Source organism: Xenopus tropicalis, chromosome 4 (assembly GCF_000004195.4).
Source record: "Xenopus tropicalis strain Nigerian chromosome 4, UCB_Xtro_10.0, whole genome shotgun sequence".
NCBI lineage: Eukaryota > Metazoa > Chordata > Amphibia > Anura > Pipidae > Xenopus > Xenopus tropicalis.
The window spans coordinates 90,537,368-90,552,239 of record NC_030680.2 but is presented as its reverse complement, the minus strand read 5'-3'; the positions used below and the strand labels follow the sequence as shown (position 1 = coordinate 90,552,239).

General features: G+C 41.3%; 2 protein-coding genes across 3 annotated transcripts in view; both read left to right on the top strand.

Moving 5' to 3' along the window:
- The window catches only part of selenop2l (selenoprotein P2-like), a 28,210-nt gene extending 27,236 nt beyond the window's left edge, over positions 1-974 (top strand). For both annotated transcript variants that reach the window (XM_031900015.1, NM_001006907.3), the window contains 1 exon segment: positions 442-974. In XM_031900015.1, the coding sequence (XP_031755875.1) occupies positions 442-678 (237 nt within the window). In that variant the 3' untranslated portion in view covers positions 679-974.
- An 11,318-nt stretch (positions 975-12,292) lies between these two features.
- zswim5 (zinc finger SWIM-type containing 5) overlaps positions 12,293-14,872 on the top strand; it is a 49,827-nt gene continuing 47,247 nt past the window's right edge. The window contains 1 exon segment of the mRNA NM_001097236.1: positions 12,293-12,876. Coding sequence (NP_001090705.1) covers positions 12,357-12,876 — 520 coding nt within the window. The 5' untranslated portion in view covers positions 12,293-12,356.

Sequence of the window (14,872 nt, the reverse complement as noted above, 5' to 3'; positions counted from 1 at the left end):
GCTCAGGATGTGCAAAGCCAGGGAAGTGGCTTCATTTAAAGCATATTTGTAGCTGGCAGAACACAAGTAATGACCAACATTACACTTCAGCCTATATATGTAAACAGTAGGAATCTTTAGAACAAAGATCCAATTTGCTGATCAAAAATTCTGAGCTATACTGCTGATCAAAAACTCTGTACGGAACTGCTGAGCTCTAGTAATCGCAACACTGGTCTGTAACAACTTTGAAGCAAAAGGTGTCCTTTTTCCCTGAATTCCGATTGTTTTTCTTACAAAAGAGGTGGAGCTTTGATCACAGTCTGGGATCTACATATATATTTTGCAGTAGTGTGTAAGAATAGGTAAAGATCATGTGTAGAAAATGTACTTGCAGAATGAGCAAGTTGTAGGTATTGTGAATAATCAAAAAAAAAATCTGATTTTTGTTGATTAAAATAGAATGGAACAACTGTATCACCATCAGGTGATGACTCCTCATCTCCTTTACAAAATAAAGATGAACCGGTCAATAAAGAACCAAGTCCAACTCTGGAAAAGCACAATGACCAAAGAAAATTGGACAGTGAGCTAAGACTTCACGACCATTCCCAGCACCACCCTATCAACAGCCACAAACGACAAGAGAACCAAAACAATCATCCAAGAAATCTTATTAAAAATGGGAAACAAAACTAGAAGAAATTAGAAGAAAAAGGAAAAATAAAGAAATAAAAAGGAAAATGGGTTGCTTTTTTGGGTGTGCAGTTTAGTTTTATGTGTGGCATAAAATAGCATTTCTATTTTATAGTAATAAATGGCATTCCAATAAAATGCAGCCCAGAAATCCTTACGTATGTTATTTTGATACTCTAGTATGATAATATATAATTTTTTTTCCATACTGCAATGCTGTTATTGTTTGCTTGTGCTCACAGTTGTGCCATTACGTATACTGCCTGTGCATTAAAAGAGCTGGATGGAAATACAAAAAATTGTCTTTTTTGGTTCAAATGCCAACACAGCTCAACAGACTGATCCTTATACCAGGCGAATCCTGTATTCTTACATGCCAGTGCTTTACAGAGATTAACTTCCAGCTTGCAACTTGTATTCCACAATCACCCATATCACACCTCCTTGCACCCCAAGATCCCAGTTCACACATGCAAAGATCCGCTCTTTTGGTGAGGTTGCCAAATGAGTGGGTCATTCACTGATATCAGGCTGATCTGTTCACAACAAAGGTATGTATGCAGGCATTGGTATGAGGACCGCATCAATCCAGCAACAAAAACAAACCTGTCCGATCGATATTTGGCTCATCTGTGGGGCAGGCCTGACAGACCATAGATGGGCCAATAAGATGCTAGCTTGGTCTGGAAAAATCATGGGCAGAACAAAAGAATATTACAAATTTGCTAGCGTTGGCTGCTATTTTACTAGCTAGGCTGTTGAAATACTGGCAACCCTACAATGTGAAAGTTTTGACAGTGCCTTCCCCTCAAAACACTATGGCCATTCAGCAGCCGATAAACGTGCCTGTATGTCTTTAGAGATTGGAAAGAATCCAGAGTAACCAGGAGAAACTGACAAGAGAACAGGCAAACAATATTTACCAGCTACAGGGTTGCCATTATAAATAATTAAACTTAGACTACATAGTTAATCATGGTCTCCCCCTAGTGGCTAAGTCATTAGTCCACTACTCTCCTAGGCCTCTAGGTGGGTTCTGCTGAAAAACTCAAATTGTCGGATTCAGATTTTTAGCCATATAGATGTATAGTAAATCTCAAAAATCGTAATTTTTTTTGGTGACTTTTAGTGCTAAAAAATCCGAATTGAGAAACAAAAAATCCAGTGGTTAGTAAATGGGCCCTAAGTGTAAAAGGGCTTCGAATGAAAGAAAAATGATGACCAATATTGCAGGTATGGTCATGCTTAATCTGCCATGGTCCTAGTGTAATGTATTCTCAAATGATCTGCTGTCTTCTCAAACCCCATCCATTACTGTCACAAACCTCATTCCTTTTGTGGTCTGCTAAATAGTACTCCCACATGTTTTGCCCTAATGTATCTTTGACTTGCAAGGCAGGGCAGCAGTGCTTTTCAATGTATCCCAGTGTGATATCACATATAATTTTTATAATATATGGGTTCATACAAGATACTGGAAAGACTGGGCCTGAATAGTGGTATAAAGGCCTAGCAAATGATGGCATTTTGTGAGATTTGGCTCCTTTGGCCCCTCGGTACCTGCAGTGTGCAAAATGCAATTTTTAGACACACCCACAAAGCAGTTTTTTCTTTGCAACTCTGTTGCAAGAGAAAGTCAGCAGCACCAAGTGCATATATTACAGAGGTGCAAGGAGCACTTGTTGACGCACGTACCTTTAAAGAATGGAGTTTTACTTGCAACTAACTGCAGGGGAAATTTGTACTAACACAACTGTGCTTGTGGTTGTATATATTTACTACCTAATAAAGCTGTGGTCACAGTGACACTGGATGCTCATAGCTGCCGAACCTCCTTCTATGTCTTTTTACAGGCTCTAAACATTTTCTTTTGTGCAACCGTGTGTAACTTACAACATAGTAAGTTGGTGTAAGCAAGTACATAAAGGTGCACATTTTGGCAAACAATCATACTTCATTGCATTGCAGTGTTGCATGTGCACTCTATTTCTGCACACTACCTAAAATTTGCTCAGGCAGCAGACAAAGGAATCGTTTATTACTGCCCCTTCCACAAAATAGACTGCAAGAGATCCTCTGCACTCACCCATTAAGACATTCCATGCATTAAGCTACCAATTCACTTTGTTTTTACACTCACGTTTTGCACATCAGATCAATGTTTTGCACAAAGGAATCAATTTAAATTTTTGCAATAGCTAAGGATGATGATGCTCTAGTGTAGAGGTGGCCACACTTTTCGCGGTCGCGATCGACCGTAAGTATGCGGAAGTGCGGCATGAATGCATACGTACGCGAAGCAGTGTACGTACACATTAACGCAGCACTTCCGCATCCCCCGCTTGATCGCGGTCCACCAGATATCCACGGGGGATTGACAGGTGGACCGCTATTGACATATTGGCCTCCCCTGTTCTAGTGGTTTATTAAGCTGTGCTTTACTGAGTTTTAGAAACCAGTGACCAAATTTATCCTCAAATATTTTCATTTCACGTTCTCTATAATGTAGTCAGTAAGAGTTTATGGTTGGCTTCTGCATATAAGCAGTACAACAAGGCAACCAGCATGGCCCCAAAAGCAAACCAATGAATGAAAGCAAGCCTGGACTAAAGGCCCCAGGGCCAAACAACCAAATTAGCCTAAATTCACCCATAGGTGGGGATATCTTAACATGTATGGCCACCATAAGATTTAAAACCCCGCTCTGGCATTTTATTTACACAGAGGCCCAAACAGCCCTCCACCAGCCCAATAAATAGTGCATCTTCCCTTTTAGAATTTGCCAGGACATACATAAAAGCAAGTTTTAACCTGGTGGAGAGTTAAAATAGTATTTTCCTGCACCTCTGCACCATTCTGATGCCTTATCAGTGGATTTGTTTCCTTCCTTTTGTTTAGTTGGCATTCAAACAAGCTATTTGTATTAGCTGATTGCATCCAGAACAGATATGCTTGTATTTGGATTGAGTTGATCTCCTCTAACGATGGCGACTAATCTCCTTGAATGCTTTCCTACCAGCGAAAATGTAAAACATATGAGCCACTTCGACTTTCTGAATTCACCCGAATTTTTGTTGCGAGGCAACTTAGGAAAGCTGAAATGACACAAGTTTTACTACTGGCGATTTACATTATCAGGGGTAGAAAAGCATTCAGAGGAAATTAGTTGCCACCGCTAGTGGAGATTAATCATGAGGCGACTAATCTCTCATGTGACATTGCCCTAAGGGCTCTGGCACACGGGGGAGATTAGTCGCCCGCGACAAAACTCCCTGTTCGCGGGCGACTAATCTCCCCGAGTTGCCATGACCCGCCATCCCGCCGGCGAACATGTAAGTCACCGGCAGGATGGCACACGCGGCGGGGCGATTTCAGGAAATCGCCGAAAAAGACTCGCGAGTCTTTATTGGCGATTTGCGCGAAATCGCGCCGCCGCGTCTGCCATCCTGCCGGCGACTTACATGTTCGCCGGTGGGATGGCAGGGGTAGGCAACTCGGGGAGATTAGTCGCCCACGAACAGGGAGTTTTGTCGCGGGCAACTAATCTCCCCGTGTGCCAGAGCCCTAAAGCAGGGGTCCCCAACCTTTTATACCCATGAGCCACATTCAAATGATAAAAGTGTTGGGGAGCAACACAAGCATGGAAATGGTTCCTGATGGTGCCAATAAGAGCTATAATTAGCTACTTAATAGCCCCTATGTGGACTGGCAGCCTATAGAAGGCTCTGTTTGGCTTTACACTGGGTTTTTATGCAACCAAAACTTGCTCCCAAGTCAAAAATTTTAAAATGGCACCTACTTTGAGGCCCCTGGGAGCAACACCCAAGGGGTTGGGGAGCAACATGTTGCCCCAGAACCACTGGTTGGGGATCACTGCCCTAAAGCATCAGGGCTTTGCCCGTAAGGGCAAAGACAGACGGGGCGATTAGTCACTGCGATTTTTAAAAATCCACTCGCGACGACTAATCACCACAGCGACAGCAATAGAAGTTTCTCCTGCATTGCATATTTCTGTTGCAGATTTTTAAAAATTGCAGCAACTTATTGGCCCATCGGTCTTCGCCCTTACCCTTAAAGAGCACATAACAATTATTTTGTTGAAACCTATCTCTCTTGATTTTTTCTGTAATTTTTTATCTATTTTTAACCTGTAATTTAAAAAATGTCATGTTAATGATTACATACATCATCCATTCCATATGGTCAAGGAAACGCAGAAAGTATGTAGTGGCTGCAGGAGTCCAAAGAAAAAAAACAATCATTTTAGGTCATTTGGGGGGTATGTAAACTTTGTATGAAGGAAATAATTGTCATTGGTTTGTAACACGATACAAAACCTTTGTACTGGTGATGTGATGATAGCAGGTTAGAGGCATACCATTCAGACCCTCTCATGACAGTTACAGGTCAACTATAAGACTAGAATACAACCGTAATGATAATCTCACATCACACCAGTTGTGCAAACTTCCTGAGTCAGCATTATAACAATGATGAGGACAGAAGTTGTGTTTTAGCTTGTTACAATGCAAGCCATTACGGTTTAAGTGTTTGTTTGTATTTCACTAAAGAATTCCATCTATTATGAAATCATTTCATGCACAGAAGATTATTATCATTGCTCAGATATGTACATTGACACAATGAAAGTTCAAGGTGGTTGTGAGCGAAGAGATAACAACGTTGACACTAAATGCTTTTTCCTGTCCCTTGGAGGGGACACCATTCTGTCACATGTAATTAGGATCAAGCCTGAGGTTCATTTAGATATGGCAGAGTTCACCAAAGGTTACAGGTCAGTGGGAATCCCTGAGGCTGTCCCCTGGGTAGGGGGGATTATCTGTTGTATGGAAGGATAGCATCTAGCTGGACATGAGCAAAATGTCATTGTTTGGGGAATGGGCACCAGTATCAACCACCAATTATTTGCCCCTTTACTGTTTATATGCAGTGTTATGCTTTGTTTTGCTCAAAACACATGCCTGTGTGGGACAGATGATTGTCCCAGAGTCACTGGATACTGAATATATGTGCAATGGTTTTAAATTCCAAATATGGCTATGGAAAAGTTAAGTATTGTATAAGTACAAGTTAAGTATTGTATTAGGAACAGCTAGAAAGTATTGATACACTACTTGTTAATGTATTCAGCACTTCCAAAAGGACAGATTATCAGGTTAGTTGCTGATTGGTGCATAAACCAAACTGACCCATATTGTACAATTTTTCTATGTCCAAATAGAACTGATTCTCTTATTCGGCTACATGCATGATGGGGGTTTAATGGAGATGACATAACATGAGGTGTGATGTCACATTTTGGGGTATTACGTTTGTGTTTGTCTGTCTACAAGTCCTGAGGAGTGCTCCAAAATTTCTATTTTATTTTGCATTATTGACATGGTACCAGGGATACAGTGACTTTCAGGGTAACTGAGTGCATTCTATATAAGTAGTAATATATAAATATACACATATATATATATATAGAGAGAGAGAGAGACATAAAGCTAGTAAAAAATGCCCCCCCCCCTTCACACCCTTATGTTAAGCTTGGTTTTTCAATTCTGTAAAAGTTAAAATATGTAAATTAAAAAATAGTGTGAACATATATGGCCATATATTTAAGTGACCAATGTCAAAATCATCCCTGGTCTGGTCAGTCCTGCGCTCACTTTAATCTGAATAAGGTTTCTACCATTTCATCATATATTTTCTTTTGCTATAATACTGTATATACAAGAACAAAGGCCAGCCCTATGTTGTAGCTTCCTGTTTGTGGAGGTGATTCCTGGCTAGACCAAGGATGACTTTGACGTAGTTGGCAAGCTTGAATATATTGCAATTTATGGACAAACAACCCTGCCAACTAATTGTTTGTGTTTAGACCTTGCAAAGCACTGAATACATTTGTAGTACAGGTATAGGACCCCTTATCCAGAATGCTCGGGACCAAGGGTATTCCGGATAAGGCGTCTTTCCGTAATTTGGAACTCCATACCTTAAGTCTACTAAAAAATCAATAAAACATTAATTAAACCCAATAGGATTGTTTTGCATCCAATAAGGATTACTTATATCTTAGTTGGGATCAATTACATGGTTCTGTTTTATTTCTACAGAGAAAAAGGAAATCAGTTTTAAAATTCTGAATTATTTGATTAAAATGGAGTCTTTAGAAGACAGGCTTTCCGTAATTCGGAGCTTTCTGGATAACGGGTTTCCGGATAAGGGGTCCTATACCTGTACTATATTATTTAATGAATACAAATCCTAATCAATTTTAAATTATCTGGCAGGGTTGCAATATACTTATGGATAATATATATGCGCATATGTAAAGACTATTGAAAAACAAGCTAAAGTATTGACACAGAGGCTTAGGAAAAGCATGCATATAAAGCCATATAAAGCCTTTATAAAAAAAAAAAACTAGGATCTGAATCCTCCTGAATCTGTTTTAACAATTGCATGTAACATCACAATTTCCTGCACTATATTGTAATAACAAGTACTGGTGGTTCTATAAAAAACAGGACACTGGTATTTAAAGGAGCAATATAACCAGTTAAAATCTTCACTGATTTCAAAAGATTATTCTGAATATTACACCATGCCTTTATAAGAAAGGGAAACATTAATCCAGCTCTGTTTTTCCTTTAAACCACTGCCTGAGAAATTGCTGTTATCAGCTTGACTCCAGAGAATAGGAGTAGCCAATGATAATATGATAACAGCAGGGTCACACAAGGTCTCTCTTGATGCATATCATTAGAAATGTGCCCCTTGTGTACTCAGCAGGAACTGATGGCCTCTCCCCCACAATGAAGGTGACAGCTGATGTCTTGGCTGGCTGAGGGGGCAGAGGGGAAGGAAAATACTAATGCACTGGCCTTTATTTTTCCAGCTGCAGCCTCCAGTAAACTTTCTAATGCTTTTGTCAAGGAATGCAGCAATCAACACATTGTAAAAGTTGCCTTCATATACAGACAAAATTAAAGGACTACTAATCAAAAACATATTGATAGATAGATAGACAGACAGACAGATAGATAGACAGAGATACACAAACACACACATATCAAAACCATTAATTTGCAGCAGAAGCCTCTTAGTCATCGCTTGCTCCCAAAATCCTTGCCAAACAGAATAGGATAGAGAGGGCATTTTCCTGGGCCTAGGATTTCTAACCTTTACTGGCCTAGCCAGTAAAACACCAACCAAGGCCAGGGCCAGTATTACAAGTTTACTGGCATTGTTCTTGCTGATAAACATTTAATAAGTAGTCAACCTGCCCTTGTCCTGCTTCTGCCTCATTCTGCCCTTCCTAACCCCCTCAAATCCCCTTTGAACAGGCCCGGATTTGTGGAGAGGCCACAAAGGCCCGGGCCTAGGGCGGCAGAAGTTTAGGGGCGGCATGCCGCCCCGCCGCCAGAAACATTTTTCAATTTGGCTCCCATACGGAGCAGTCGGGACCTCTCCCCACTGCTCCGTATGGGAGTTTAAAGGAGCGTTCGCGCATGCGCACTGGGGAGAGGCCGCGTTCGCGCATGCGCACGGGGGGGGGGGGCGCGTTCTCGCATGCGCACGGGGGGCACGTTCGCGCATGCGCAGAGGGGGACACCGAAAGGGGCGGCCTCGGCCCGCCTCAGAAAGAAATCCGGCCCTGCCTTTGAAGTCAATGGCTCCTCCCAATAATAGCACAATTCTGTCCCTTGTGGACCCGCCCCCACCTAGGTTTGCAACTTGTATGGTTTTGACCTGGACAGTCTGGTTTTCATTAGGTCTGTGTGGCTCAAAACTGCTTGTCCGGATTCCCAAATTTGCAAATTACTGAATGCATTGATTGATGTAACGATTATTATTGCTAATTTTTGCTTAATTTCTACTCACAGTTTGTTGGTGAATGCTGGAAGTTTTAGATCAACAATAGTTGATCATCAGAAACAGGCCCGGAAAGGTGGCACCCGCAAGTAAAATTTGCTCAGATACGGAGCAATGGGGATGAGACACGCAAAAATCATGAAATGTATATATTGGTCCCCTCAGGTCTTCTGAGCTTTGTGTGGGATCCATAAATTCCCTTTAATGTTGCTCCAAACAGCTTCAATAAAGGTGCTAAGCTTTAAAATATCACACTTTCACAAGGAGGACATATTTCTGGAAAAACACAAAAAAACTGCAGGAAAACATAAAAGTGTACTGAGTAGGATGTGTGTATTGGGTGGCGAGCCAGTGCTTATTACATATCAATCTAGCTCATGCCCAAAAATAATGGGAGCCTTCTAGGCTAGTGTAATTAAAGCTCACTGAAAGAAATGTATGTTGACCTCTGGTAATTCTGATGTAATGTATTGTCCATAAGGAGATTTAAACTTGATTATCATGGTGGATATATTTAACAATATTTTAGCAGGAAAAAATGAATGAAAAATGTCTTTTCTCTGCTACATAAAGCTCACACAGTACCAGTAGTAGGACAAATAAATAATCTTGGCTTCTCCATAGGGTTCTATCTGGCTGAATGATTGTAGTTAGTGCACCTTAAAGTGGCCATACACAATCAGATTTCAGACACCAATTCTAGTCCTTTAGACTAAAGGTGGCCACACACGTGGCCACCTTTCACTAACCTTCAGGGCTGAAACAGGCAGATAAGGAGGTAGAAACAATGGGATTTCTACCTCTTCTGCCGATTCAGCGCTGAAGGAAGATTTTGGTCAGGCGCCTTCTATGGCGCCCGATCAAAATCTTTTAACTGGCCCGATCGGCGAGTCGACCGATATCAGCAGCTTCCTGCGATATCGGTCAACTCGCCGACTTGCCATACATGCACTGAATATCGTACAAAATGAGGTTTTGTACGATATTATCGGTGCGTGTATGGCCAGCTTAATTTGGCAGCTTGTCTGCCAATGTATGGGTCCTCGCAAAATCAGCCAGGTCTCAATTGTTCCTGTCGGATAGTGGACCACATTGGATCATTGATGCAGTCCTTTACCCGATGGTCCATATACCCACCGTTTTAATTTGATCAAAAATTGGGCATATTGGAAGAGGATCCGCTTGTTAGGCAACCTTGCCAAAAGAGGGATATTAATGTATAGTGCTAACTTTAGACCCAGGGAATTTTAACTATCTGCCACAATTTCAGTTCAGATAATTACTATGTGTACATGGACCTGCTGGAAACAATACAGTAATCCCAAATTATCACATGGGAAGTGTCTGGCATGGCTCTAAACTATGTGAGGGATGTGCTCTTATGTGATTGATAACTTGCATTGAGTAGCAAAAACTTCCCTAGAAATAAAGATGTATGGAGGTAGAGGCCCTTTTTAATCAACACATTTTTTAAATTACATTTTTTTTTTTGCAGTTTTTGGGACAGAGCAACAGGTTGAAAAAAAACCTTTTTCTGAAATGTTGCCCTGTTCAAAAGCCATTTTAGTATTTTTGGAAGTGCTGTCCAATTACATTATATTCCTCTGGAAGGAGCAGGAAAAGAGGAAGCCAGGGGAAGTTGAAAACAAAGATTATTCAAGAATACAACAAAAAAGTAAGAACCTCTGCAAATCTCTTTAATCTATTCCTAAAGTATTAGTTTAAAGAAATACTGATGGAGGATGTTACTTTTAGTTGGTATGCAATAAAAAAGAAAAAGGCAGCAACACATAATACATATATTTGCCTTGATATTTACCATGGGTAAAATGCACATAGTCTATGGTTAGAAGGGTGACTTTCTTCTGTCCAACTCGCTTTTATATAACTTCCTGCATAGTCATTTTTTAATAAGAAACAAAATGGCAAATGATATAGAATATGGATTATTATTATTAGGCTTGAGCAAGACTGAAGAATGGAGTGGTCTCTTGTGTGCTACCCTAGTAAAGGAAGTCTTTACGACCCCTTTGTTGTTGAGCAGATAAGCAAAAAAAAAAAAATGTGGTCAGAGCAGAAAAAGAATACAACATCCTGGAATAATATTTATGGAATCTAGATGGTGTCCAAAATAACACCTTGGAGAACAAAAGAGAATGTGAGGCAACTGATTATAATGGTGAATCAAGAATCTAAGAATTAAAACACACAAAGATTTTACCCTCCTTCCCTCATCTTATGGCCATCATGGTATGTGCAGTGAGCTCCAATCTCACTCAGTCCCAATTGGTACCTTATCCAATATTTGGGAGTACATTTACTAGTGAGCTACCCTCCTACCCGACAAAAAAAATTAGGGTAGAGGGGCAGCTAGATATGGGGTAAATGGGATCAGCTGCTATAAAAGTTTTACTTTGCCTTCACTGAAAAGGAAGGCAAAAAACAGTTAAGTGCAATATTTAGTTGCCTTTAGGTTAAAGTAGCAGCAGCTGTTGCTATGTATGGTCAGAAAGGAGTACAATCAAGCATCTGCAGAATTGCAAGCCAGCTTTACAGTATGCCTAACCCTGGTCTAGTGTGTGCTCTCTAAAAAAATACTTCTCTGCTTCTTTGGTAGTGGACATAGATGGCTGTGACAGTGATTATGGGCCAGGTAGTCCACACTTTCAAAGGATGAAAAAACGTTAAGCTGATGAATTTTTACGAACACGAAAGTTTTACTCCTCAACAGCTCCATAAGATCGCATTTGGATTGAACAAAATGTTTTTCTTAGGATATAGTGCAACTTCTACTTACAGGGCTGCAGTCAGGAAGCCCTTTTTGACAGGGCCCCTTACAAGTTTAAAGGGGGCATCTGTGTACTTCAAATGCCAGGGCCTATTTTCAAGTCCAGTCCAGACCAGCCTGCTAATAATCATTACAGCTCAATTCGCTCCGTTTCACTCAATGTACCCCAGGCTGGTGCGTTTTACAGAGAAGGGGAACACTGTTCTAGGCTCCAAGGCTAGAAACAAATTGGAACCCCCAGCAAATATAACTTTCCTTGTCATTTAATTGGCAATGTATGATGCATGACCTAGAATGTAAGTAGAATATATAGATTGTAAGCTCTACGGGGCAGGGACCTCCTTCATCTTGTGTTTCTGACTCTTATTGCAACTGCACCTTGTATTTATTGTTGTACTTTGTATTTATCCATTATCTTTAACCCCGTCTGTATTAATGAATTCTACTGTACAGCGCTGCGTACATAAGTAGCGCTTTATAAATAAAGATATACATACAGAAGTTAACGTGCCCCACATCAAGCCAAACCTATTATAGGGTTCCCCTATAAACATCATTCATAAATGCAAATATGAGAAGTTTAAAATGCTTATTGGTCAGCGCCCCGCTGGCGCCTTATACCTTCCGAGCCCCTCAGCAGTCGCAGCGTCCGGTTCCTGTATAGTTACAACCCTGATTGAGTACAATAAATGACAAATGTGATATATTGATGATTTAGTTTTAATCTTTTGAAACGAACACACGGTACTTTCCTAGCCGTGACCTAGCCTGGCAGTTTACATTTCCAGCGCTTTCAGCTCCGACTAGAAAACACACTGAACATTCTTTATTTCGCTTTCTGGTAAGCTTCCTATCAAGTGCACTGGCTTCCTGTTGGCGTCCGCTCTCTGTCCAATGAGCGTCTGTGCGCGCCGCCGCGACTGCACCACACACCCATGTTACTGTGCGCGGGGTGCGCGCTTGTCCGTCCGAGCTGCTCAGCTAGTTAGTAAGAGAACGCTGAGCGGACATGGCGGAGGGTGAGGGAGCTCCGCCATCGTTACCGCTACCTCCGGCCAAACGCCTCTGTTCACGGGCTAATCCGCCTTCCCATGCTGCTCAGCAGCACCGGGGCACAGCAGGAGTAGGGCGACCCCAACAGTACCCTCAGTATCAGCCGGAGTCCCTGCTGGACTGTGCAGCCAAGGCTGTGGCGGAGAAATGGGCCTTCGAACGGGTGGAGGAGCGCTTCGAGCGCATCCCAGAGCCGGTGCAGCGTCGCATAGTTTATTGGTCATTCCCCAGAAACGAACGGGAAATCTGTATGTACTCGTCCTTCCAGTATCGGGCCGAAGAGCAGGGCCCTGTTGCCTCTGGGAACCCTTCTGGGGGAACCCTGGGGGGCTCGGGGGTGAGCGGACAAAGCTCAGCTATAAATGGACTTGTAAACGGTGGGACTGGAGCCCCCGGGGGTGGAGGAGAAGGACTGCCCTTTCGCCGCGGTATCCGGCTCCTGGAGAGCGGCTGTGTGGAGAATGTGCTGCAAGTTGGTGAGTAGGGCTATGGGCAGGGGATGTGCGGCTGCCAGTTCCATGGGCGCAGGCAGGCTCCTGGGCAGCAGGAATGTGCTGCTTGTACAGTGTTGGACTGGAACCCCTGGGGCCCACCAGAAAACCTTAGACCATGGGCCCACTCTCCAAAATATTGTTCCCCCTTTCCTCACTCAACATCTTTATCCTCCTATTTTTATTTACATGCTAGCATCTATTTTCCCATCTATTATTCGTATTAGTTCCCATTCAGAAATAGTGAATGGCCATGAAGTAGGCCAAATGGTCAGGAGCAGGAGGGCCCGCTGACCCCTGGGCCCACCGGGAGTTTTCCTGGTATCCTGGTGGGCCAGTCCAACACTGTGCTTGTACTCTAATGTGACTGCCCTTATGTCCTAATGGTACTGTGTCATGTATGGAACTTGCTGGGTGCTAGTGACTTGGGTTGACTACAAGAGAAAGAGGGCTTCTGTTGACAGAGCAGATAAGGAACCGTTCCACGGACTGACTCATAAAGTGAAGGAAAGGTGATACTGATGGGCCGCTAATTTAAAGGGGTCCTCCTGGTTTTTTTGCATAATGAAAGAAATGCACTTTTGAGTGACTTCTCAATAAACCTCCGTTATATATTTTCAGTGGTTTTAAATGTATTTGTAAATGTTATTCTATGGAAAGTGGTAGCTTTGTGTTTTGCTTGTGTTCAATGCACTCCTGGCACTGACTCCTGAAACGTAGCAGAACCCAGCTGACTGAAAGACTTGAAAGAGAATTGACATCAGCAACATTGGTTTAAGTCAGAACTAAAAAAGAAAAATGGATAAACGATTATTGCTTTCAGGAGCTGCCACATTTACAAATAACTTTAAAACAATTTAACAATTTTATTAATTTACATTGTATAGTTGCTTGGAGTCTATGTATATTTTTATTTATACTTCAGTACTTATGGGTGCAGCACTGTAAAGCACAACAACAGATTAATAAAACAGAGGTCAGCACAATAATAAAGATACAAACAAACTACAGTAAAAATAAATTAAAGATTAACTGTTATGGGTAAAGGATAAGAGGAAGGAAATTCCTTCCCTGGAATGAAGTTTGGCAGTTTCTTTCATTGTGCAAAGTAGCTTTTGGGTTGAGGTCTTTCTTAAGCTTTATTTTTGTTGTAGATGAACTGCATTTTATCCTGGCACATTATGCAAGGATGTGTATCTTGTGTGGACTGTTACAGGCTGGGGACTGGACTTAAATGTCTGAAAGGGAAAGATGCACAAGTAGAACTTGGCTAGGGTTAAGCTCTGGAGATAAAGAGAAACTGGTAGGAACAAAATAATGTAGCTTATTTTATCCCAAAAGAGAGCACTGCTTTAGGTAAATTCTGATCATGCTAATAGTATGACTTAAATAGAAGAACATAACTAAAATTCTACAGGGCTAAATTGCTTGTCATTATAATTCTAATAATTTATGTAATTGCTGTTAATTTATATTTATGGGTGAGTGCTTTCTGGTTTACGATACTTACATGTACTCATAATACTAAACTGTATGACTAAATGGGGTGGAATATATACATATTACAAGTAGGTTTTTAGAAGTTAGCCAGTGCCACTGCTGTAAGCTGTGGAAAAATTGATGTCCAGGATAAACGTGATATGAATTCAGTTGTTATTTTGTCTCAGAGATATGGTCTAGTGAGAAATTAAACCCTTTTTGTAAACAGGCTGAGGGATTGAAGTAGGTTATGATCATGGTTTGAGTAAACTGGTATAGTAGCTATAGGAAATGTTACTCCTTCTTTTGGCTACCTTTTATGTTTAGTGAATTTGTTTTGTCTTATTCATAGTGTAGACCTTGTATTTTTATTATGTCCATATAATAATAGTTGTTATGCCTCTTTTGTAATTCTGATCAGTTCATTATACATTGATTCAATATTGTTGATGGGTAGAGGCTGCCTGTATAATCTGTAGAACCCAAATTACAGAATACTGCA